This window comes from Colossoma macropomum, unplaced genomic scaffold (assembly GCF_904425465.1).
Source record: "Colossoma macropomum unplaced genomic scaffold, Colossoma_macropomum, whole genome shotgun sequence".
Classification (NCBI taxonomy): Eukaryota; Metazoa; Chordata; class Actinopteri; order Characiformes; family Serrasalmidae; genus Colossoma; species Colossoma macropomum.
In genome coordinates this window covers 366,151-393,757 of record NW_023494791.1, presented here as the reverse complement: position 1 = coordinate 393,757, position 27,607 = coordinate 366,151, and the positions used below count along the sequence as shown (strand labels likewise).

General features: G+C 42.0%; 1 protein-coding gene across 3 annotated transcripts in view; it reads right to left on the bottom strand.

The window, feature by feature from the left end:
- Window positions 1-22,790, bottom strand: part of disc1 (DISC1 scaffold protein) — a 51,838-nt gene extending 29,048 nt beyond the window's left edge. For all 3 annotated transcript variants that reach the window (XR_005007396.1, XM_036573602.1, XM_036573603.1), the window contains exons 1-6: window positions 22,290-22,790; window positions 9,621-10,477; window positions 7,410-7,479; window positions 5,115-5,268; window positions 2,855-2,936; window positions 1,153-1,385 (exon numbers count right to left, since the gene is read on the bottom strand). Coding sequence is in view for 2 of the 3 variants with exons in the window: in XM_036573602.1 (XP_036429495.1) it covers window positions 1,153-1,385; window positions 2,855-2,936; window positions 5,115-5,268; window positions 7,410-7,479; window positions 9,621-10,477; window positions 22,290-22,329 (1,436 nt within the window). In the remaining variant the exon portion in view is untranslated. The remainder of the gene's footprint in view (window positions 1-1,152; window positions 1,386-2,854; window positions 2,937-5,114; window positions 5,269-7,409; window positions 7,480-9,620; window positions 10,478-22,289) is intronic.
- Between the last annotated feature and the right edge of the window lie 4,817 nt (window positions 22,791-27,607).

Genomic DNA, 27,607 nt, shown 5'->3' with positions numbered 1-27,607 from the left:
CACACACACTGTAACTGCTCTGGAGGCAGATTTAAAGAGGAAATCATCCATTTTTGCAATGTAAACAAGGTCATTCAAAGTGGCTCTTTGTAGAGAAAATTACAGATCCTGATGGTGGTGATAGGAACCAGGGGTCGCCATGACTACAACACAAATATAGACATTTTATTTACTATCCAGAACCACCAGTGAACCTACACGGGTCTTCTGAGTTTATATGGAATGTTGATGATGGAAAATAGTGGAAAATCTGAAATAATACGTTTTCTTTGGGGACTATTTTGGCCTGCATGTATCCCTCCACCATGAATGGAGTTAAAGGCTAAAATCTTCTCAAAACTTTATGTGCAGCCTATTAATCCGTTAATAATCCGACTAATAGCTCAATCGAAATAGAATACGTCCATGTAAACACCTCAGTCAGAATGGTCTAGTCCGATTGAGGCCATTCGGAATACAGTTTCTGCCTGATTGATCGAGGTGGGTAATCCTGTAAATAATCTGTTAAATAGAAGAATAATATCCGTGTAAACGCCTGTATCTGATTACATTCCCTATCGGAAAGTTTAAGTCCGTTCTGATCATGTTCGTCGCGTCATAGTGAAAGTTTATACCAGTCAACATGGCGGAGCAGAAACTGGTCTGCAGAGGAGACGAAGTTTATGCTCTGGTCTTTAAAAGACGGCGGTGGGACGGACGTCCAGCTTATGTGTCTCAGAAAACGACGTCTTCCTCTCGGCCTTCTTTAATAAGGACATATAAACACCTCAGTTATAATGTAGTATCAGAATGTATTCAATGGGATTGGCTAAAATCTTTGCATGTAAACACAGACAGTGTCTCAGTCATCAGGCAGTGAATTCATAACCATTTCATGTAGGAACTTTCTGTGAGGGAGCTTTTAGAGGTGGACGTCTGGTTCCCATCACCACCACTGTGAACAGTTCTGACTCAGTAAGTTTATCTAGAACGGAGCGTTTCACACCAAACCACTCTGAACCGCTCTGAACCACTCTGAACTGCTCTGTTCTTAACCATTTAATTATGCAGGAATTTGAACATTGGTTTGAATTCCCCTTTATGTGTGAGTTTAAGTGTGAGACGCTCGGTTCCACAGGGTTCAACAGCATATCTGAGCAGCGTTTGTCCTACCTGGTGAGACTCGGTACCGGAGACAGAGAGATCTGGACACGGTGCTTTGACGTGATCAGGTCCTCCAGCGCTCGGCCGATCAGTTGCAGCTGAGCTGGGCTGCAGCCTCTCAGAAGGGTTCCCTCCATCTCTACCGTCTCCAGCCGGAGCTCCTCCTGGGTCAGCTGCTCCTCCAAAGCCAGGCTCCGCTTCTGTAGTTCCTCCAGCCTGAGCTGCAGCTCCGCCATCTCCCTCTGAAGAACATAGAACATCACTGAACTCTTAGACCAGAGAACGTTATTAACAGCCAAGTCAGCCTGAAAATTACAGCTAATCTTCTTTACAGCTCAGTTTAGTCAAAATCACTTTCTTTAAAGAAACTCACATTTTTAGTACTTCAGCTTAGTTTACACTCTTTAAAAGGATGGTTCTTCATGGGTTCTTTAGTAAAGAAAATTGTTGTATGTAGAACCATAAACACTCAAAGTTCTCTGCATGGTGAAATGTTCTTTAGATTGATGGAGATGTGTTGTATATGGTTCTATGTATTACCCAAAAGCGTTCTTCTATTGTTACAAGCTTGACATCATAACAATAGAAGAACCCTATTTGGTGCTATAGAGAACCTTTTTTAGAAATGTTCTATATAGAACCATCTACAGCACATTCTTAAGAACCTTTACATGATGGAAAAAACCCTTCATGCAAAGAGTTTTCTGTGTGTTCATGGTTCTATATAGAACCACTTTCTGCACTAAAGAATCCTTCAAGAACCATCTTTTTTGAGAGAGTAGAACCAGGTACGGGCCGAGACCTGCAGGTAGATCTAAAAATGTTCTAAGAATATTACACACACATTCTATTAATGTTCTTAGTGGGAGTTTTTTTTTTGTATCCAGAATGTTCTTCTGGGAATGTTCTCTAAAAACCTCATGGTGTGACATAATCAGAGGCTCAGACAGCCTCACAGCACAGCATCCTCCGAATGTCGCAGTGAAGACGTTATTATCATTTGCAATGATAAACATCTTTAAAACGTTCTTTGAACATTGATTAAAAGGTTTCTTTAAACATTGTTAGAACTTGTAGGATCTGTTAGCCAGAGCCGGAGTAACACTGACATGGTGGTGGTGTGTTAGTGTGTGTTGTGCTGGTCTGAGTGGATCAGACACAGCAGTGCTGCTGGAGTTTTTAAACACCTCAGTGTCCTGTGACCACTGATGAAGGACTAGAGGATGACCAACACAAACTGTGCAGCAGCAGATGAGCTATCGTCTCTGACTTTACATCTACAAGGTGGACTGACAAGGTAGGAGTGTCTAATAGAGTGGACAGTGAGTGGACACAGTGTTTAAAAACTCCAGCAGCACTGCTGTGTCTGATCCACTCGTACCAGCACAACACACACTAACACACCACCACCACGTCAGTGTTACTGCAGTGCTCAGAATGACCCACCACCCAAATAGTACCTGCTCTGTGAGGGTCCATGGGGGTCCTGACCACTGAAGAACAGGGTAAAAGGGGGCTAACAAAGTATCAGAGAAACAGATGGACTACAGTCTGTAACTGTAGAACTACAAAGTGCACCTATATAGTAAGTGGAGCTGATAAAATGGACAATGAGTGTAGAAACAAGGAGGTGGTCAGAATGTTGTGCCTGGTCAGTGTATAACACAATGTTACTCATATATTTTGGTTATTGTCAGGTTGTTTGACGTACCTGGATCAGCTCTCTCTCCTGCAGCAGCTGCTCTCGGCTCTGCTCGGCTCCCACGCGGCTCTCTGAGGACTCTTCAGACGGTCTGTGAACACAGTGACCTTCATCATCACCTCAGAGAAACAGGACGTCAGCAGGTCACAAACTACACTCCTCCCACACCATCATCTGACCTCCTTTAGAAGCAGCTGATTTTAGGCTCACCTGTGCCGTCAGGTGTGAGGTACACTTCAAACAAAACACATTTCTAAGCAAAACAGTGTTTGTTCTGGGACCGCCCCCTGACTGTGACTGGTCCTCATTTGTTCTGAGACCTCCCCCTGTTGTGATTGGCCCTCCCCCTGACTGTGATTGGTCCTAATCACTGCCTCATTTGTTTTCTGATTCTTTGTAAGCACACTTAAGGCAGCGTGTTTGTCTGTAGTAAACTTTCATTTAGTTCTTTCTTTTTTATTTTTATTTTTTATTATTACCAGCTGAAGAACGATTATGATTACGATTATGATAGAACTGTTTCTTCACTCTAACAGTGTAATTTCATCAGAGCTACCTGCACACTGAGCCAGAGGAAAACACAACACCGACACAATGGAACAGGACATGGTGATTTGGACAGGCCTCCTCTGACATTCCAACACTAATGGAGCCCCAGCTGACTTCCTTCCTGTTTCAAGGCTTTTTCCAAACATGCTTTAGGATGGCAGCCCAGTCATTACACACAGATTTCTAACTGCATCTCGATCCAGTCAGCACTCTGCGTATTCATCCCTCTCTGAATGTAAACAGAGGGTTGATATTGTAAAGGGAAGCAGATACACTTTAGAGCCCAGATGCACCAACGATGAGGAAGAACTGACTGACGATCTCCTTCGGTCACCTTCAGTCGAAACTGTAAAACTGCAGCGTACAAAGTAAAAATATATCGTTTTAATGTCCTACAGGCTTCAAATATCCACGTTTGAGCTAAACCAACAGTGAGAAAGTGAAAGTAAACCACTGTTAGCGGCGCTGGGGGAAAACGGCTACTTAACAAAGAACGTTTATACATTAAACAGTGAAATAATAATGTGTGCTTTAATTCATGTCCGTGTGTAATGTGTCACTGGTCATTCACATCAGTATTAAACTCTGATATTTTATGGTAGGTTTTGTTCATAAGGCTACACAACACCTACATAAACTTGTCATGACTACTGACATAACCCAACATAATCGTTTATGATCTTTTATTCCAACAGGCGTTATTCGCTATAAAGGTCACATTTTGCCAGTTTTGATCAAAGTTAGCTATGACAGATGATGATGCTTATTGAAATAAACATTTATAAACAGTTATGTAGGGTTATGTCACCAGCTTACGTATATGTCATACAGCCTTATGAACTGAGCCTGCAGTAAAGTGCTACCAACTTTTCTAATTGGAAATACAACATTAAAATACTGCTTGTTTGACAATTCGGACGTTTGAATGGCAAAAAACAGCTGGTGATAAATCTGGTGTATATAAAAGCAGAGAAAGGTAGTAACTAGTTACATTTACTCAGTTACAGCTACTTTATGGATTTACTAAATACTGAGTATTTTCAAATTATGACACTTTCACTTCTGCTCAAGTACATTAGTGAGTTTTATTCAGTTACATTTCAGCCGCTCATTTACTACTAATACTAATTCATTTTTTCAGTTTAATTTCATTCTATTTTGTTGAAGACGGATCTGTACTGCTTTGTGATTGATCACATCTCTGACTTTGGAGCTTTAGTGCTGTATTACAGAACTAAACAATCCCAAAATTGTATTTTTTTATTATTTTTATTACTTTTTCTTTATTTTTGTATTTTTACTTAAGTCATTACTTTACTCAAGTATTAATACTTTTCTTGAGTATTGATTTGGGCTACTCTATCCCCCTTTTAAACTGAAATGTGATCATGATTAAACTCCAGATGAGCAGAGAGTTTAGTGAGGCTGGGTTACTGCACTTTATTCATTTTACTGCATTTATAAATAGATCTTATATTTCCCTGTAATGCTAATTCAGTAAGACTCGTGTCTCAAATGCATTTTCTTTCTTTCTTTTTTCCACATGTATTTGTCTCAACTGATAAAAAAGGAACCCAATTCATTTTCTGATTGCATCATAAACACATGGTGTTCTCCGACAGCCTGACATCCGGCTCGGTGCGTCAGGGCCTGAACACCCGTCTGACTGATCTCTACTGTGGGCCAATGAGAAATAATGTGTGCACACTTTCTCACAGACCTGCACTCTGGATCCGTCCTGCGGAGGGCGCTCTGAATGGTGGTCCTGAGCCGCTCTAAAAAGCTGGTGACTTTGGGGTGTCTGGAGGGCAGTCCAGGCTTCAGAGAGGCCTTTTCCTTCATCAGCTCGTCCAGCTTCTTACTGAAGCGCTCGGCTGGAAACACACAGGGTTCAGACTGTCTGCGCGTATTTACAGCTTTTACACACTGAACTGTTTAAACCATTCATCACACTTTATTTGGACGCTCCCCTATAGACGCTCTACAGCTACTTAAATCATTAACCAACTTTCTTCTGATCCTCAGTTGAATATCAACAACATTGTGGTCAGGGTTTGGGTTTGGGTTAGGAGTAGGTTTTGCCTTGAGGTTAAGCTGAGGGTTAGGTTTGGGGTTTAGGGATAGATTTAATAAACTCTTTCATAGTGAACTTCAAGTTCAGTTGAATTTAATGGGTATTTAGTTGAATGTTATTGAAAGGCAGGCTGAGCATTTACAAAGCATCTATAGTGACATTCAACTTCAAGTTCAGTAGCATTTAATGACTATTCAGTTGAACGTTACTTAAATATATACTGAACATTTACAAACAATCTACAGTGGACCATCCTAATAAAGTGTTACCCATTTATCTCAGCTTTACGTGTGTCGGCCTGTAAAATCACCACACATCACCACAATAGATGCAGAAAACAGAAATACAGTGAAAAGTAACATTGAGAACATCTGGAAATGGATAAACTAACACACTAACACACATGAACCCATAGAAAAATATATATTCCAAATATATTTATCAAATATGTTTTTGCAATGTATGAAAATGGCCAAAAATGTATTAGTTATTATCTGTGTTCAGTTTTGTGTTATGAAGGTTCCAGATGTAACTAAACGTTCTTCTGTGATCTGCACTGTACTTTACATTAACCATGTACGTCTGCAGTCAGACTCTCACACACAATGTATTTCACATAAACAAGATATCAGATCATAACTGCATTTTCACAGAGTATCAATACTACAACACTCGCTTCTGTCCTGTTAAAGGATCATTAGATCAGATTTAAAATGAAGATACTGGAACACAAATTCATTTCTAAAGGTATCAGACAGTGAAGAGCATCAGACAGGATTCTGGATATTTTCATACATTTTCAGACGGATTTGATAAACACATTTACACACAGTTATATACCTGTAGTACATTTCTATGTGTAATATTTCCCCATACATTTTAAAATAAATGTATTTTAAAATATATTTGGTTAATATGGCAAAATATTCTGAAACACATTTTAGTGTTTGAATGTGTTTCAACATCGACTGCAATGGATTTGAAATGTATTTAAAATATATAAAAATACATGTCCATATATTTTTTCTCCATATGGGAAATCACTAATTATTGTATTAATATTATTTGTATTTATTCTAATTTTAGTGGTTTGAGGAAATAAACTCTTACTAATAAGATAAACAGCTTTTTTTTCAGGTGCCTAAAACTTTGTTCTGTTTTTCAGTGTCTAAAAACCACATGACCACAAGTAAACACATGTAATAACATGTGAATAATCATGTGAATATGTGCCAGTCATGCCCTGTTCAGAATATTTTGGAGATGAAAGGCATTAAAGCCCCTAAATCTTATTTTTCCCACCTTTTCCTTTGTTTCTAGACACTGTCTGCCAAATTTGATGGCTCTATGACTTTTTCCGCAATTGTACAATCTCAGTATTTGAATCATTTCCCCAAAAAGCATCTCTTAAATGGTTCTTCGCGTGATGAAAAGGTTCTTCAGATTGATGGGGAATGTGTTGTATATGGTTCTATATTGACCCTTTTTGAAAATGGTTCTATTTAGCACCAAAAAGGGTTCTGTTGCATACAAGCTTGACATCATAACAATAGCAGAACCCTTTTTGTGCTATATAGAACCATATACGACACATTCTCCATCAATCTGAAGAACCTTTTCAAAGAACTATTTAAGCATGAAGCTTAATGCACAATGGTTTTTTGAGTGTTCATGGTTCTATATAGAACCACTGTCTTTACTAAAGAACCCTTGAAAAAAACGTCTTTTTTAAAGGCTGTTTTCACACTAGAGCCTTGTTCCGGACTCAGGACCGCTTGCTCTGTGAGTTCGGTACGTTTGGTCGAGTGTGAAAGCTGTTTTCCCGGGAGCAGAGCAGAGAACCGTCTCTGGTCCTCCTGAAATCGGTGGTCTGGGTTTTGCTGCTCGTATCTTTTCATGAATGTTAGGACTGTTAGTTATATGAATTCACAGACATCTCACCTGTGTCATAATCATCATCTAGAACTGCCTTTTGCTGCAGCCTCTGGAGCTTAAACATCATAGACTCGATCTGGAAAAGAAAGACATTGTTAATTCTAACGTCTTTCCTCCTGGAGTCTCTACGTCAGTGGTCACCAGCACTGGTCCTGAAGATCTACCGTCCAGCTCTCAGGTGCAATACCCGCCTTCACCAGAGGTCAGCGTCGCCTGAGTACTGACTTGCTTCCTAGTAACACCTTGACCTTTCTCACCTGCAGCTCCCTTTATAAGGACCTTCACTCACACTGGACCTCTGTGAAGTATTGCCTGTTCATCTGTTGACCAAGCCTTGTTTCTTCACATCTGTTGGATTTTTTGGATTGACCTTCTTCTGAACTCTTTGACTCCCTCTGGTACCTTTGCTGTGTTGTGATCTTTTGTTTTTTTGACTTTTTGGACCGTCTCTGACTCTGATTCTGGTCTTTGTGATTTTTGATACTGTGTTTTAAGTAAACGGGAATCATGGATTCAAACCCAACTGGAGAGTCTTCATTACACCTGCAGAGTGTAGCCCTAATCACAGTCTGCCACACCTGCTTCAGGTAGTCCATCTCCAGAAGTCCCTGATTGGCTGAATCTGCTGCATTAGCATCAGGAAAGAAGGCAGTGTTTTAGACACAGGCTGGAACTAAACTCTGCAGGAAAGCAGATCTCCAGGAGGAGGCTGGTGACCACTGCTCTGTATTCAGTGCCTGAAGTCGCAGACAGTTGGTGCTGTCGTCCCGCTGCTCTCACGCGTTCACTCAGGTTTGCTGACGGTGGAGTGGAGGAGCGCCGACATCTCAGAGAGCCTCATGACTCTGTTACCTTCTGTCTCTCCCTCTTAGTGAGGCTGTAATATCTAGACCTGCTGGAGTCTCTGCTGCTCTGTTAACGCTGTAATCTGTGGTCAGTCTCTCTGTACAGAACTGACTCCCTGTGTGTTTCCTTTCTTTGCCGAGTTGAACAGCTGCCCATGCTGTGGGTCTGTTGCTTCTTCTGTCTTGATCGGGTGCCACTGCTTGCCAGCCTTCTGGACCGGCTTAACCACCATTGACCTTCATGCTGTACAAAGCTGTGCAAACCTCACCTTCATGAACTGACCCTCCTGCTGCTGCTGCATAAACTCAAACTCTCTAATTAACTGTTGCTCCACCTGTTTTTCCCATTTTGTATTCTAAAATTTAATTCTAACGCTGTTTGCTATCCGGTGTGGTCCAGAGGAGGATGGGTTCCCCTTCTGAGTCCTGGTTCCTCTCAGTGTTTCTTCCTCTTGCTGTTAGGGAGTTTTTCCTTGCCTCTGTCGTCATTGGCGATGCTCATGGAGACTTGGACCTGGATTTTTCTGTAAAGCTGCTCGGTTGTAAAAAGCGCTATATGAATAAACTTTGCTTGCAGCCACAGATTCGTGTTGCTTTGTGAAGTGGACGTGATCAAAACTGGACTGGGAGACAAAAGAAATCCTGTGTTGGTGCTCTTAGCAAGCTAGCTAACTTGCTACCCATAAACAGTAACAACACAAGAGTGAGCATAATTGCATATTTGTGAGAGTGCCGCGCTGCACTGATCTGTGCTAATGAAGTGTAGATAACTGGTGTGGTCGGTGTCTGCAGAGTGACTTGTGTGCAGCTACGGTTAGCCAACAAGCATCACAGTTAGCAAGCTGGCTAACTCATCAAGCACAAAGAGTAAACACAAAAAAGTAAACATAATTGCACTAAATAATTATATATGCACCACAGCACCGTGAGGATAACTGGCGTGGTTGGCAGCAGTGAGGCAGTTAGCCAAGAAGCAAACACAGCAGTTATCAAACACGCTAAATCATCTTGAACAGTAAAATCACAAAAGTGTTAGTCATAAAAGCAATAATACAGCCTTCCACTGACTGTGGATCATACATTCTCTCTTTTATATGGTGATTTATAGTCAGTGAGGAAGAAAGGGTAAATGGTTTGTGCTGCTAAAATTAGAATTAGCTTCGTTTTGGAAGTTCAGGGCAATGAAGCTCGGCCCCTTAAGAGGTCAACAGAGCCAAAGCAGTACCACTAAGGGTTGAAGACACAAATTCAGGTCACCAAAGGTTATTTGCTCTGGACGTTTCAGACATGAAAATGTTATTTTAATTCTATTAAAGTAGAATTAATTAATGTGAGAGTTTAACACAAAGATCTTTAAAAAAGGGTCACTAACCCTGGAGTTGGTGCGGTTTTCCTGCAAGCATTCCTGCAGAATTCCCTCACACTTGTTCATGAGGATGTCCCACCTCTGGTCTGAAGAAGGCGTGGCACTTTCGTAGCCAGAGGTGGAGGAGGAGGCGGAGTCTGAGGAGTCCACCGACAGCGAGGAGGTGACCTCTGTGTCTGAGTCTGGCATGTTGTCTCTGGAGTGAGACGTCATGGCGAAGGACCTGTCACCGCTGTGCCAGGGCGCGTCCAGATCGACCCCTAACAGATCATCGTCCAGTAAGAGGTTCTGCGGCTTCCCTGATTGTCCAGGAGGTTGGTCTGATTCCGGTACCTCAGCAGAACCGATCCGAGAAGACTCTGCGTCTTCATTTCTGAATACAGACTGTTCCACTACAGCAGATTCGGTCCTTGACTGTTTGGATGTTTCACAATCACACTCGTCCCAGAAGGAGCGCTCGGAGTCCAGTGACTGCTGGATGAAGCTGAAGCTGGAGTTAAAGGTGTCGTCTGATGGAGCATCTTCAGGAAAGTCTACAGCACTGGGAGGTCTCTGCTCAGGCCTGGGCTCTGGCTGATGGGCAACACGCCACTGTGGACTAGAGATGTCCTGGAATGGCTGACCCGCTCTGTGTCCTGCAGAATCTTCTCCATGATGACCCTGGCTGTCGGGTGGTTCGATGGCGCTCTCATCACCGTTAAGAAGAGCAGATGGACAGGACGCCTGAGCTTCAGAGTGGTGGTGAAGTAGGCAGGGCACCCTGCCAGCCAAACAAGCAGCACAGTCCAGATGTCTGGACAGATTTGTTGTCCTCAAACTCCTCCTGTGAGAAACGTCCACTTCTGGTGCTGTGAAGAGGCCACCTGTTGAAAAGGAGATTACTGATTAAGAATCTTAGACATGAGGAACAGTTACTCAGCGGTCAGCAAGTTCCCTTACAGTCCTGACAGATTATAAGAGACTCTGTATCTCTCACTGTCTGACTGATTCGGGTTCACACACTACTCAACTCTTACACGTTCTCCTGTTACTAGGAGACGCAAATAAATAAACGAGCGCTGCTGCTGTTTTCTCTGCCGATTGAGCTGACACTGAAAAATAAGCAGCAGGTAAACATTTAAATGAGGGTCCTTCTTCATTCTTTATTCGGGTCCCCATTAGCTTCCACAAAGTGGTCGCTAGTCTTCCTGAGTTCCACACAAGAGAGATTACAATCAAAATAAAACAAACAAACAACCTTTAAAATCATCCTGTATCATAAACAAACACAAACAAAACCCAAGAATAAATCTAATACTTAACAAGAGAATCAATAACCAACAATAACCTACACTTAAAACCAAAAACCAACAATACCACAATAACATCTACATCAAATTTTGTTTTAATAACTTTTTAAAAGAAAATCTACTAATAATCTGTTTGATGTCAATAGGGAGCTCATTCCAAGCTAAAGACGTTCTATAAAGAACGGTTCTCTTCATACAGTCTGACGGTGGACTTGGCACCACCAGCTGACCAGAACTCACTTCGCGTGTTTTTCACTCATGACAAAAACCTGAAAACATTGGTGTTTTATTCCTAATGACATTAACAGTTCAGCCTCCACAGTTAGCCATGATAATCATTTACACATTTCACACACATTAGCATGGAATGCTAATGCAGAGCTAATCTGGCTGCTCTGTTCTGTACAGTTTAAAGTCTTTTTAAATATTTCTTAGCAGCACTTGACCAAACCACTGGGCAGAACTCCAGGTGTGACAAAACCAGTGATCGAACTACAACAATCATAACAGAAGGTGGAACATACGCAGAACATTTCCGAGATGTTTCCTGGATTATTTTCCTGGATTAAAGGTCAGTCTGATCAGTCTGGTAGTTTGTAGAGTTTCAGATGATCATAAACTCCACTGTGCCAGACGTGAGAGACCTTTCACCGTTTTTCTTGTTTACTTGCTATTTTTTCTTCTTTCGTGCTCTTCAGATTGAGTGTCTGACCAGTTTACACTTCTAGAGTCGGGTTAAAAATATCAGACATGTCTGATAAACTCTGCGCTGCTCACACGCGACTCGACTCAAATCTGAGCTACAATCGGAGTGAAAGTTGTGCAGTGTGGCCTCAGCTTTACTGGTTCTCCTCTGACAAACATTTTTCACCAGTGTAGAGATGATCATGGAGTCATGTGACGGTGCAGCTGCTGCAGAACATTCTTCTGCCAGACTGCAGAAACATCAGGCAGCAGGACTAAAAAGAAGAACCAAGAATGTAGGACATCAAGATATGACTGAGATTTCTGCCTGTTTCAGGATATTTCAGTGTACAGTACAAGGTGCCCCAAAAACACTGATGACATTTGAGATGTGAGTATCTGAGTAACTACATGTCCTGGCAAAGAAATTAAATAGGCTTCATGTTGAACAACACAAGATTTATTTATCAAAATTCAGAGGGATGTAGATTTTATAACCAATTTCACAGCTTCACAAATGTAATATCTTCCGATACTGGCGGTCGTCCAGACCCCTTTGTCCTGCACAGACAGCCTTGCTCTTTAAGTTTTTTGTGCTGTGTCCAAATCTGCTGTCCAGTTGGTGCATTTTTATTGAATTTTCTCGAAAATGCCGCTGCACTCTCTCGTTTGACTGTGTTCGAGCAGATTCTAACACACAAAACGCCTTTTCATTTCTAGTGAACGCCGTTCTTCACCCTGAACAAAAAACACTAAAAATTAAACTTGGGTAGTTTTTACACATTTTGTTAAAATTTGAGATCATTTGAGGGAGAATTGGCTGTTATCAGACTACGAAATGATCTCAATTTTTTTGGGACACCCTGTATATTTACATATATCATCGCTGTTGGAACAAAACCTTATATCTCCAAAATATTACAGGAGAAGGAAAAACATTCATAACTGTAATGTAAGTTAATGTCAGAACATTAATTCTGAGTAAAACTGTTTCTATTGTTCCATTTACTTTGTGTGATGACACAAAGTAAAAGTCAGCTGGAATTTTCAACAAAGTAAATATATATATATATTTCAAATAAAACCATTTTAGATGTTTAAGTAAACCTAATTTTGTATGTTTCTGTAAAAAACACTTTACTGTGCAAAATGTAAAAACAGGTCAGAACATGTATATAAATTGACCATCAGAGCGAGGCCTTCAGGTCGGCCATGAGTGTCAAAACTCTGTCAGAAATAAGGAAAAACATTTACAATAATGCTAATTACTGCTAGCGCTCATTAGGGGTTCTAGTCCTATGTTAAAACAAGGAGTCTGCTGTCACTCTGTGTCCAGTGTTCTCCTGTGGGTTCACTGCTGATGGATGTGAATGGGCGCAGTGTGAGGGTCAGTGTGGGGGTCAGTGAGACAGACAGAGGCTTCCTCCTCTCTTTATATTCCATTCAGAGTTTCTGAACTGATTTACTACTGAGGATTTCATTCATTCAGTCTTTGGTCACAGAATAAATGTCACAGTTAATCTACGTACAAACGCACAGCTGTGGTCCTGGTTTTATTTATGCGTGGAGGCCGTGAAACACTAGATCAGCCATTCTATTCATTATTTTTTAAGCGTTTTTTTTTTTTAAGTTGTGCTCATTTTGTTGATAGTTTTATTGGGTCCCCACAGCAGGAAGGGCCTGGGTTCGATTCCCTGCCCGGGGATCAGGGTCCCGTCTGTGTGGAGATCTCCCCGGGTCTGCGTGGGCTTCCTGCAGTCAGCAGACGTTAAATTGCCCATAGGTGTGAGTGTATATGTCTGTGTATCTGTCTGCCCTGTGATAGACTGGCTACCTGTTCAGGGTGTTTCCTGCCTTCCACTCAGTGACCACTGGGATAGGCTCCAGCACCCCCTGTGACCCAGAAGGATAAGCGGTTTCACTTATTTTTTGGACGCATATGTTCCAAAAACACTGCTCCAAAAATACTGTTCATCTCTATTCACCCTCTGTCTGAATCGCTCTGTTACGGCTCCTGTGTCTTTAAGCCCCGCCTTCCGATGAGCCCAGTGTGCTCTGATTGGTCAGCTCGCCCACTCTGTTCTGACTGCTCAGCCTCCAGAGCGGTTCCACCCCTCCAGGTTCTGCCCCTGTCCTGCAGTCTGCAGACAGACCCTTCTCTCCTGAGCAGCTGTAAACTCCACTGCGTCGGTTCTGCCGGATCAGTTTGATCCAGAGTGGATCCTGAAAGTCCGGTAGAACAAGCTGGTAGAGCTGATGCGAGCTGGACCGGAGCAGGACGTTCCAGAGCGGGAAGCTTTTACTCTGTAGCTCTCTGTCTGAAGGGGCGAAGCTGTTACAAGATTGAGTCATCCTGTAACAAAGGAAAAGGGCTGGAATTCCAACGAGGCGTTTCAGGCAGCTGAGAAAAGTGGGTTCTGTGGGAGAGAGTTTCTCCCTCTGGAGGGAACGCTGAGCTTTGGGACTCTACAGAACGTTTACATTCACAAAAAGCTACAACACTAAAGGAAAGAGGAAAACTGGAAAAGCATAACAGCTCCCCTTTATGGAGTAGAAATGCAATGGAATTAAATGGAGTGTAGAATGGAATATGTTCTCTAACTAAAGGCACTGTAGACGTACCCTTGAGGGTTCCACCTCAGTGGCAGTTTAGTACCATTTTTCTAAGAGTGTACATGCTTAAAAAATGGTTCTTCAAGGGTTCTTTAGTAAAGACAATGGTTCTATATAGAACTATGAACACTCAAAGAACCACATGCAAGATAAAATTGTTCTCTGTGTGGTGAAATGGCTCTTCAGATTGATGGAGAATGTGTTGTATATGGTTCTATATAGCACCAAAAAGGGGGTTCTGCTATTGCCACGATGTCAAGCTTGTAATAGAACCATCTACAGCACATTCTCCATCAATCTGAAGAACACTTTCATGATGCAAAGAACACTTTAATCATGTAAAGGGTTCTTTGAGTGTTCGTGGCTCTTCATAGCACCATTTTCTTTGCTACAGATCCCTTGAAGGACCATCTTTATAAGAGTGAACCTCAGAAAACAAACGAATGGATCATTGACCAAATCAAGCCTCACCTTTGGGAGCCCAGATAACCAAACTCAAGCTTATGTGGACATATTATGAGAACCGGTTAGTCTGAAATTGGAGAATATGAAAATAACCCAACTTAGAACAACACTGTCAGGTCTGAACTCGTTTTCTAAATACTGAGCAGCTCTCTTGCTGTTTATAAGAAGACTTGACCAACATGTTTTTCAAACCGTTTCAGAGGAAAACAAAGAGCTGATACTGTCACTCTGATCTGATCTGACTCCAGCGGCACAAAAGTGGAAAACAATCTGCAGAAAAACTTTCACTTCCTCAAATGTTGTGCTGCAGTCAGATGTGGTGAGTCAGAGTTCAGTGCGGAGCTTAAAGATCAGCTCTGAGGAGGAAAACCGAAACGGGTCTGTTTATTCGTCTTTCCTTTTTATAAGCTGCCCACATTCCACCGTTACGCTGCAGCGCTCAAGAGCAGCCAATCAGAGACAGATAAGAGAGGCAGGTTTAGACATTTAAAGTAAAATCTCTTCTAAACTCAGACAGAACAGCTCAGACAGAGAGCACAGCTGCTCCACCGCAGGCTTCAGATTTATCTCCATTCTGGATTTCAGTATTAGAAAACTGACCCTCTACAACTTTAAGCTGGACAAATGATCCTGTTTGTCTTATTTATTCTTTTAATGTGTCTCCATGTTTACGTCGGTGTAAATATGCTGTCTGGTTTCAGAGCAGCACAGGTTTCATTTCCTGTTTTTCTTTTTTGTAACTCATAGTCGTGTTTGTTAAACTGATAAGGCTGCAGTCTTCCACACACAGAACTCCTCCCCTCAGTAAACATGTGGCTAATGATAATAACAGGCTACAGTAAACTGTAAAGGAAAGCAACAATAAATGTAGCTTAGCGACGTCATGGTAAACCTACTATTTTAACATCATGCGATTTATTAAACCCACAGCACAAACTATCAAACCACACCAAGAACCATCAAACCACAACAAGAACCATCAAACCACAACAAGAACTATCAAACCACAACAAGAACCATCAAACCACAACAAGAACTATCAAACCACAAGAACTATCAAACCACAACAAGAACCATCAAACCACAACAAGAACTATCAAACCACAACAAGAACCATCAAACCACAACAAGAACTATCAAACCACAACAAGAACCATCAAACCACAACAAGAACTATCAAACCACAACAAGAACCATCAAACCACAACAAGAACTATCAAACCACAACAAGAACCATCAAACCACACCAAGAACCATCAAACCACACCAAGAACTATCAAACCACAACAAGAACTATCAAACCACAACAAGAACTATCAAAACCACAACAAGAAGTATTTAATCACTCCAACAAATACCAAGAAATACCAAAAACAGACCAAGTACTACCAAACCATACCAAGAACTGCCTGGAGCCAAACCATACCAAGAACTTGCAAAACAGACCAAGTACTACCAAACCATACCAAGAACTACCAAAACAGACCAAGAACTACCAAACCATACCAAGAACTACCAAAACAGACCAAGAACTACCAAACCATACCAAGAACTACCAAAACAGACCAAGTACTACCAAACCATACCAAGAACTACCAAACCATACCAAGAACTACCAAAACAGACCAAGTACTACCAAACCATACCAAGAACTACCAAAACAGACCAAGAACTACCAAACCATACCAAGAACTACCAAAACAGACCAAGTACTACCAAACCATACCAAGAACTATCAAAACAGACCAAGTACTACCAAACCATACCAAGAACTACCAAAACAGACCAAGTACTACCAAACCATACCAAGAACTATCAAAACAGACCAAGAACTACCAAACCATACCAAGAACTACCAAAACAGACCAAGTACTACCAAACCATACCAAGAACTATCAAAACAGACCAAGAACTACCAAACCATACCAAGAACTACCAAAACAGACCAAGTACTACCAAACCATACCAAGAACTACCAAACCATACCAAGAACTACCAAAACAGACCAAGTACTACCAAACCATACCAAGAACTACCAAAACAGACCAAGAACTACCAAACCATACCAAGAACTACCAAAACAGACCAAGAACTACCAAACCATACCAAGAACTACCAAAACAGACCAAGAACTACCAAAAAATACCAACAATCTTATTCTGTGAGTTTATTGGCAGTAATCCGATTACTGTCTGACTCATGAAGACCTGGAGTTTCCCTATTATCTGATTGCTCAAGCACATGAAAACACACGGAACCTACCAAGAACCTGCAAACCATACCAAGAACTGCCTGGAGCCAAACCAAGAGTTAGAACAGCAGACCAAGAACAAAGTTAGCCTACACGTTTCTGAGTCTGTGTCTGCTCCATTCTGATTTGCAGCTCTGAACACTGCAGCAGTAATGTGCCTTTCACACCGTCCTCATGATGGCGCTCTTCTCTGCTGGGAGAACAGGGTTCTCTTTTTCCCGAGCACGGTGCTAAGGCTTTAATGACGGCTGGATCTCCTCAGGCGTGTAAAGGCTGCACAGAGCAGATGAAGCACTGAATGGCGTTGTTGTTGTGGCGGATGTGAATGGCAGTATTAACAGTGCTGGTCCCAGCGTGGGGGGGGGGGCAGCTCGAGTGGCTATGGGGAAAGTGTGAGTAATGTGAGCCCCTGAGGATGTTTAACAGTGTCCATGCACTGTCCTGTACCTGGTGACGGTCAACCAAGCCACCACGGTAACAGCGCCCCCGTGAGGGTAAAAACTCATTTACTGCCAGTTTAAAATCTTAACAGTCATTTACTGATTTCTTTAATGTAAAACAAAGTAAGACTAATATTCCCACATGTGATCATAACTGAACTGTTAGTCATGTTAGTGATGTGATTTTCCACCACAGGTACTATAAGGTGAGGTACAGGTGAGGCGGCTCTGTGGAGCTGAGCTGGTTGAACGTGTTCAGAGCTGCACTGAACATTTTAGAGCAGACTGAGACCAAAGAGTCAGAACTGACACCAGACACAACACACTCAGCTCTCAGCGCCCGCACAGGCGCACTGAGATAAACCGCCTCGCTTCAGAGTTAGGAACTGTCTCTAAACCGCCTCGCTTCAGAGTTAGGAACTGTCTCTAAACCGCCTCGCTTCAGAGTTAGGAACTGTCTCAAAACTGCCTCGCTCCAGAGTTAGGAACTGTCTCAAAAACGTCTCACTTCAGAGTTAGGAACTGTCTCAAAACTGCCTCGCTTCAGAGTTAGGAACTGTCTCAAAACTGCCTCGCTCCAGAGTTAGGAACTGTCTCAAAAACGTCTCACTTCAGAGTTAGGAACTGTTTCAAAAAGGTCTCACTTCAGTGTTAGGAACCGTCTCACAACCACCTTGCTTCAGAGTTAGGAACCGTCTCACAACCACCTTGCTTCAGAGTTAGGAACCGTCTCAAAACTGCCTCGCTCCAGAGTTAGGAACCGTCTCAAAAACGTCTCACTTCAGAGTTGGGAACCGTCTAAAAAAAAACGTCTCACTTCAGAGTTAGGAACCGTCTCAAAACCACCTTGCTTCAGTTAGGAACTTTCTCAAAACTGTCTCACTTCAGAGTTAGGAACTGTCTCTAAACTGTCTCACTTCAGAGTTAGGAACTGTCTCTAAACCGCCTCGCTTCAGAGTTAGGAACTGTCTCAAAACCGCCTCGCTTCAGAGTTAGGAACCATCTTTAAACCGCCTCGCTTCAGAGTTAGGAACTGTCTCAAAACCGCCTTGCTTCAGAGTTAGGAACCATCTCAAAACTGTCTCACTTCAGAGTTAGCAACCGTCTCAAAACCATCATACTTAAGCAGCTTAGATGATGAATGAATGAATGAATAATTATAATAATAAGATTTTTTTTTCAGTAGTTTTGAGATCCTAACTACTCTAAGTGCTAGCGAGTGAGTTTGGATTGATCTTTGGCCCATAAAAGGTTAAGCAAAAGACCCCCTTCCCCCCTCCACACACACACACACACACACACACACACACACCATAATGACTCTACAGAGTTGCCATGTTAAAATTCTGGAATACCCGATAATCATCCTTCTCTTCATCAAATACAAACTATTTTTAAAACAATCTGTGATCTCAGTGTTCAGTTTCCTTTCAACTCTCAGATTTGTGTTGCTGCTCGTTCACTTTGTTGTAAATATAACTTTGTAGAAGAGAAAACTCTCTCAGTCTGGCTCCGCAAATCCTTCCGCTTTAATTGTTGCAAAGACCAAAGCGCACTTCCTGCCGTGTCATCAGGGAGACAGAAATGCGCTAAAAATAACACACACAGCTGTTCTGGGAAACGGTTTTAAATGCTGATTGAGTTTATAATGAGTAATTAAAGCCTCAGCGATCTTAAAACGACTTTATCCCTCATTAGGACTGAACAGGCTCTGGGCTGGACGGACTGAACCGCCATTTTATCAGAGAGGAACCCTCAGAGCGTTCTAGATCTTCAGTGAATGCCTAATGATTACTGTAAAATAAAAAAGGCATGTCTGTAATTTTTAGTGTGTTTATTTAAATTAATAATCATGCGTGTTGTATTTAAACTCTGTAAGTATTGTAGCAAAACTCTTATTTCATTCTTAAATTCTCGTTGGAAACAAAAGGGTTAAAATCTTAAAACGCCTGATGCAAATGATCCAATGAGGATGGTTCTACAGCTGAGCTGCTCTCTCATTGGTTAGGACTTCAGAAGCTGGACTGAAGGCCTTACACGTTAGATTAACTACCAACATAATTAGGAAGTGACAGAATCGCCAATTAGGCTTTCATTTACTAGGAGGTGGTGAGAAAAAACGTCACTCTAGCCCTTCTGGAGGTTCTAGATACGTTCCTGACTGTGAACATGAGTCTAAGCAGGTTCAGGTTAGTTGTTAGGAATGTAAAACAGCGGCGGCAGCTCTATGGACTCTTTACTGAGAGAGTCACTGTAACACTAAAAAACACAGGCTCAGATATATGGTAATGTCCATTATAAGGTTCAGATAAAACACACGGAATGTTTTTTACACGTTTCTGATGTCTGTGTTTAATCTAGAACAATCAAAAAATGTGAATCAGCATTAGCTTAGTACTAACATACTACTAGAATAGGGGAATACATTAGCATTACTGTAGTACTGAATTGTATTGTACAGGTGTTTTTACTCATTTTCTGACTGAGTTTTAACATTTGTGTCTCAACCTGAAGGCCTCGCTCTGATAGTCACGGTTCTCCACTGGTTTTTGGATTTGTGGAACCACATGAAGCGACGCTCCAGCTGATAAATACATTAATAACGGTAAAATAAAAGATCACGTTTGTTCTGTGTGATGTACCTCACTGAATTCCTGTGGTATAAACAAAACATTATACAGATCTGGGCTGTCAGTATCGATAACTGAGTATTCTAGCTATTATTTTGATGATTAATCGAGTTTTATTTTTTTTTCACACAAATAATACAGGCTTAATAGAACAATAAGACACTGTGCAGAGCCTTTCAAAGACCCCAAAATACTTATATACGCACACACAGTCATGTGACTTAAATATGCCATTTTTCAGCCGATTTAGTGCAGTTTCTATTTATCTGCTGAGTTTATAAATAATAAGAAAAAAACACATAAAATATGCCATAAACGTTTTCACAGACCACACTGTGCGCTTTACTTTCCCCCTAAATATGTTCAGTAAATAAGCAGTTACCGTGTGTTAAAGTGTGCAGTAGTGTTTGTCTGTAGATGATGTGTAAATTATTTTCAACAATACCCAATTTGGCTGGGGGGGCACAAACTTTTGCATACATTTATGTACATTATATGTGGATTTAATGGATTTAAATGAGTGTAAATCATGAAGAAAAGACAGTGGCTGTAATGTAAACGCCGCATTAAAGTGCTTTAATGGCTGCTGCTGATTCTCCAGCTCATAGTGTCTCATACCTGTATAGAAACAGACACAGCAGCATTAGTGCTCTAAGTTAGCTTCTTATTCACAGCTTCTGAGTCTAATTATCCAGTCCACCTTAAATGCTGCTGCAGGGATTACGTGTGGCCTGCAGAGGGCGCTGATGAGCCAGATTTAATCATTAAATCTGTGTATCTGTTGTTAAGCTGGACTGATTGGGCTGTTTCTGGTTGTTGTTCTGCTGAACTGATCAAAGTGTTTACTTTTTACTCCGCCCTTTTTTAAAAATGTAACGGCCATAATCACTTTATATATTATAATAATAACGTTTGATGTCTGAACTTAGCATTGCTGAACAAACAAATCATGACAAGTTATATTAGTTATATTAATGCATTAATACTGTATTATTAATTATGTTTAGGGTATAACTGTAGGATCTGCACCCACTCAGTTGAGGTATATGAATATACATTCAGTCACTGCGTATGAAGATGACGTGTATAAAACAGGCCTGACTGTCCTGCATACAGACCACAGCGTAAGAGGACGACACACACTGGGCCACTAAGACTCACCTTACCATGAAAATATAGCCCTAAAATCATATTCTGTGGTTCCAGAGTGAACTTCGCCCTCAAAATGTACCACAGTGAGTAATATAAAACTCATATTTACTGCTATCTGCCTACAAACAGACCATACACTCTTTAAAAGGATGGTTCTTCAAGGGTTCTTTAGTAAAGACAGTGGTTCTGTATTGAACCAAGAACACTCAAAGAATTATTTGCATGCTTAAGTGGTTCTCTGCATGGTGAAATGGTTCTTCAGATTGATGGAGAATGTGTTCTATATGGTTCTAAACACTTAAAAAGATGGTTCTTCAAGGTTGCTTTAGTAAAAAAAATGGTTCTATAAAGAACCATGAACACTCAAAGAACCGTTCGCATGATAAATGGTTCTTTGCATTGTGAATTGGTTCTTCACATTGATGGAGAACGTGCTATAGATGGTTCTATATAGAATCTAGAAAGGGTTCTATATAGCACCCAAAAGGGTTCTTCTATTGTGACAATGTTAAGCTTTAAACGACAGAAGAACCGTTTTTGGCGCTATATGGGACCTTTTACAAAAAGGTTCTATATAGAACCATATACAGCACATTCTCCATTAATCTGAAGAACCATTTAAGCATGCAAACACTTCTTTGACTGTTCATGGTTCTATGTAGAACCATTTTCTTTACTAAAGAACCCATGAAGAACCACCTTTTTAAGAGCGTGTATGTCTATTCTCATTTTTATCATTTAATACATGCTGTCTGATTTTATTCATTTACTTTATTTCTGTGTTATTACTCCTGTTATATCACTGTAATTATCATCGTTATTACTGTTATTAACTCTACAGAGTTCAGCTCTGAAGTTCAGGTTCTTTGGTAACTGTGTCTTCAGACTGCAGTTCCAATAAAGCTATTTTGATTTGAACTGATTTCTGTGAGAACCGCCTCATCAGCGCCCTCTGCAGGCCGCACGCGGACTCTGCAGCAGCAGCATTTAAGGTGGAACGGATAGTTCGAATAAAGAAGCTGCGAATGAGCAGCAGTGCGGACTGAAAGGCTTTGTTCGGAGCTGCAGGTTTGAGGAGATGTTAATAAAGTCAAAAACACACATGATTAAGGCGATAATCGATCTGTGGATCAATCCGCTCGAGCGCTTACCTTCACCCCTCAGACGGAGCTTCACCATCCCCGAAAACATCCTTAACCCGGGGAGAACAACAGTCCGAGTTTATTCGGGGCTGAAAAAGTCTCTCATCATCAGAACCAGCAGCTTCACTGCTATTATTATTATTATTATTATTATTATTATTATTATTACAGCAGATCTCTAATATCCACAGATCCTCGGATGAAGAGCTCCGTTCCTCAGAAACAGAAGCCCGTTAGATGAAGTTGAGCGGCGGTTCCACCTTAAACAGCCGTTTCCTCCGCAGAGCCGGAGAGCAGAACCAGAACCAGCCGCAGCGCCGCGAACAGAGCCGAATATCAGCGGATCCGCCAAATGTCCGCTCATTAAACCGAGTTACTAAAGTGTCCGCTAAGCCGACTGACAGACAGACAGACAGACAGACGGACGGACAGACAGGCTGAGCTGAGCTGTGCTCCTCGGTTCCTCAGTTCCTCGGTTCCTCTGACGTGTGCTGGAATTTGACTCTTGACTCCATGAAGGTCCTCCTGCTGGTCAGTCGCACACAGAGCACTGACGGAGTCATACACGCGCGCGCGCGTGAGTGCGTGACTGCGCGCGCGCGCGCGCGTGTGTGTGTGTGTAATGTGAGATCATATTTAATAAGACTTGTGTAACTTTGGAACTACAGCCCTGCTGAAAAGGACCATTAGAAACCATTTGCTCTCTAAAGAGAATTAGCTTAGCACCTTTAGATCCCATTAGGAAACCATCAAATGCGTTTAGAATCAGCCACTGGTCACCTGTTAAACCATTAGGATTATTAACTCATTATATATATATATATATATATATATATATGTATGTATGTATGTATGTGTGTGTATGTATGTATGTATGTGTGTGTGTGTGTGTGTGTGTGTGTGTATGTGTGTGTGTATGTGTGTGTGTGTGTGTGTGTGTGTGTTGGAACAAAAACCTCATATTCATTTTTGTGTGTTAATTTAATGATGAATGGAAAGGCCTAAAATGATTTGTGATAAAAGTATCACTTTATTACACTGTGATATCAACCCAAACCCATCATTATATCGCAATATGTTTATTATATATATATATATATATATATATATATATATATATATATATATATATATATTTATTTATTTATTTATTTACAACAGTTAGTTTCGGTCACGCGAGCTGATTGGTTGAGAAGTGTTCTAACTGTGCTGTTATTTCACCATAACATGATGGGTTTATCACACTGTATCACTCCGATGAGACGCTGTTGCTGAGCAACGACTTTGACAGCTGTAGGAGACGCTCAAGACATTTGAACGTTTTCACTTCTTACTTTGCCATAAACAGAAAACGGACACTTTTAAGGTCACATTTGACCGACAGACGATTTGGTCAGACTCTGAAGATGAGACGACACTAAATTCCCAAACTGTCATCAACACTGAGCAGCTTTTCAGTCGGCAGCTGAGACAGAAGAACAGCTGAACAACCTGGAATCAGCCAGAAATGAACCCAACACCATTCGCCAAACTAAACGGGCTGTAAGATGCTTTACAGACTGGCTGGAACAAAACAACATTAATACTGATCTGGAAAAAACTGACAAAACTGAGCTGAACTTGATATTGTGGCAGTTTTATGGCTCAGTCTGTACTTCAGAAGGTGAGGCTTACAGCAGACTGAGCAGCGAGTGGGCGGAGCTCATTACTCTGACATAGCAACAAGCTGCTCGTTAAGGAACTATAATTTCGTGAAGGAACTGCGAACATTAAAACATATTAAACGCCGCGTTCACGGCCCAGTTTATTAATTTATTACTGTATTTATTTAACTGCTGTATTAAAGCAGTAGAACACTCGAGGAGTGTGTTATCTTAGACTTAGACTTAGACAGACTTTATTGTCATTAAAATTTACACCGTACAGTGCACATTAGAACGAAATTACGTTGCATAGGCTCAGAGTAGATCAGGGAGAATTATAGTAATACAGTGTAGTGCAAAGTGCAATGTAGTGCAGAGTGTGGCGCATATGTAAACATATTTATGTCAACCAGATATATAAATTTTAAATAAGTATATATACAAGAGGGTGTATTGCACTGTAGCTCCCAGGTATGGAGTAATTAAAACAAAGAATTGAAGCAGCATTTATTTAGAGTTCAGCAGTCTTACTGCATGTGGGAAGAAGCTGTTTTTGAACCGGGCTGTTCTGCTTCGAAGACTTCGGAACCTCTTTCCAGAGGCTAGCAGCGAGAACAGTCCATGGTGGGGGTGGGAGGGGTCAGACAGCGACTTGTCGCAATGTCCTGTATGGGAGGAAGTGAAGTCCCAATAATTCTCTCTGCTGTCCTTACCACTCTCTGCAGAGACTTCCAGTCAGAGGCGCTGCAGGCTCCTGCCCAGACAGTGATGCAACTGGTCAGTATGCTCTCTACAGTGCCTCTGTAGAAGGTGGTGAGAATCCGAAGGGGGAGGTGTGCTCTTTTCATCCATCTCAGGAAGTGCATGCGCTGCTGGGCTCTTTTGACCAGAGCTTCAGTGTGAGTGGACCAGGTCAAAGTGTCCGTTATCTGTACCCCCAGGAACTTCGTTTTGCTGACTATCTCCACTGCTGTGTCCTTGATGAGGAGTGGTGTGTGGTTGGGTTGGGTCCTCCTGAAGTCGACGATGATCTCTTTGGTTTTCTCGACATTCAGGACCAGGTTGTTGGTTTTGCACCAGTCAACCAGATGGTTCACCTCCTCTCTGTAGTCCAGGTCATTGTCGTCCTGGATTAGGCCCACTACTGTCGTGTCGTCTGCGAACTTCACAATGTGGTTGGTAGTGGACCTGGCACAGCAGTCGTGGGTCATCAGTGTGAACAGCAGCGGGCTCAGAACGCAGCCCTGAGGGGAGCCGGTGCTCAAAGAGATGGCACTGGAGACGTTATTGCCCTATCGCCAATAACATCACGGCTGTGATGATCTACGGCGACCAAATCACAGCCGTGATGTTATTTCACGATAACACTCCCTCTGTGTTCTACTGATTAAATATACATATATACATATGTAGAGAGAGAGAAAATATACATAAAGAGTGATATATTATTCCACCTAAGGGGCTTGTCGTTTTTGTCGTCTATGTTGTTTTTCATTGGTGAAAGTTGCGTGTGTGTGTTATTTGTGTTATTCTGAGTTGGCGGTGGGGGAGTTAGTGTGGGGTTTTGTTTACTGTAGACCTTTCCTGCTGTTTCCTCAGCTGGATCTGCCTTTTCTGCTCGTGTTAATAAAGAGTAAAGACCACTTCTCATAGCAGGAATCATGGCCTCTCCTTCTTCGGCAAGATACTACATTTGGTGTCAGAAGTGAGAACTCCGAGGCGGAAGGTGAGGAAGGCAGAGCCTGGTGACAGACTTGACAGCGGAGACAGCGCTGTGAGGCTCGACAGCAGAGATGGAGTGATGAGGCTCAACGGCGGAGAAGCTGGTGAGAGAGAAGCTGTACTGGTCAGCATAACATTAGGCGTCGGAGGAGCATGTGTGCCATGTGGCCACTGAGAGAGCGGCCGGTGGAATCTAGCTAGAGTGTGGTGGAGCAAAGCACAGTGCTGCGCAGTGGAGGAACGCCCCCTGAGCGAGTGCTGGCACTGCCTGGTGTGCTGGTGCTACAGTAAGAGGGGACACCACGCTGGACAATGCCACGAACCTAAGCTGGCAGGGAAAAGGAAGCCAGCCAGGAGGATCAACAGCAGCCACGGATTTTGGGCCAAGTGCAGCATAAACAGCAAATACCTCGTCACTTTCATCGATTTGGGCTCACTGATATCTCTACTATGACCAGGCACGCTCACATGCCCCGGGAGAGACCCATCAGACGGCTGGAGGGCAACCAACGTCCAGCTCAGGTAAGTCCCCAGCGACTTGGGTTGGACTGTGTAGGTCACCAGGATGGCTGACCTTTTGTCTATGTGGCAGCTGCCACGTAATTCAGTTTACAGAAGGGGCTCTAGAGGCGTGGTCTGCAGAGCTTAATGTCCCAAAAACACAGTTCATTTTTACATCACCATTTTTCCAGCCTGCCTGTATACCTGCTGCTGCGCCTTTAAGACTGATATATGCAAATGAGCTCTGTTCTGACTGGCTGCCCTGTGTTGTGTCCACATTCGAAAAGCAGTCAGAGCTGAAACTCATTTAATCTCAGCATGAATAGGCGGGGCTAAACTGCTGTAGGCTGATATACGTAAATACACTGGTATTCATGATGTCACAAAAACAGTAAATTCAAACAGACTGTTTCTGCAGTTTGGGCTCTTTAAGGCTGACATATGCAAATGAGCTCTGTTCTGATTGGGAACCTCTTTAAAAAAGCAGTATGGGCTAAAGCACATGTTATAACTCCAGTGTGAATGGGCGGGGCTAAACCACTGTAGGGTGAATGGGTGGATATATGTGATTGTTGGTTTTTGTGACATCACAAAAACAATGAATTCAGAATGGGCTTCGTTTCTGTAGGACTGTGTGTTCTGGGAAGTGAAAGGTACGTTTTGAAGTTTTAACTCTGTTTAAATACTACATCAAACTCTTATTTCAGGAACAGCGGGAATGTTGTGGTTTTCCGTGATACAGGCCCTTTAAGCGTTTAAATAGAACCAGACATTTGCAGTTTCTGACTTATTCCACTGAAAAACCACAAACAGGCCCAGAAGTCTTTGCGCTGGGCTCAGTGATCAGGGTGGGGCTGCGTCCGAAAGCACGTACTGCTGTACTAAACAGTATATATAAAACCTTACATCACCATCAGCGGTGCATTCATTGGTGTAGCATGGGCAGTATAGCAGTGTGTGGTTTGGGACGCAGCCCGCGTCTCCTGAACATCTAATTAGGTCAAACTGTCACAGATCCTGATCTAAGACTCTTACCTAGATGATCCTCACAGACCAACTGTCTGACCATCTCAGGAACTGCGCCTGGTGTGAACTGGTTAAACTGAACCAGCTGGTCATTTTAGTAGAGTTAATGTAAAATCTGTGAGAGTCACTAGTCTCTGATTCCATTTTTAACCTCCCTCGTCCACTCAGCCTCGTCATTCCCCTCTTAAAGGGGGACTTCACAAAATTCCTGCAAAATTAAGTGGTTAAACAGAGCGGTTCAGAGCGGTTTGGTGTGAAACGGTCTGTTCTAGAGAAACTTACTGAGTCAGAACTGTTCACAGTGGTGGTGATAGGAACCAGACGTCCACCTCTAAAAGCTCCCTCACAGAAAGTTCCTACATGAAATGGTTATGAATTCACTGCCTGATGACTGAGACACTGTTTTATGATAGTTTTGAGAACTTAAACTCCATT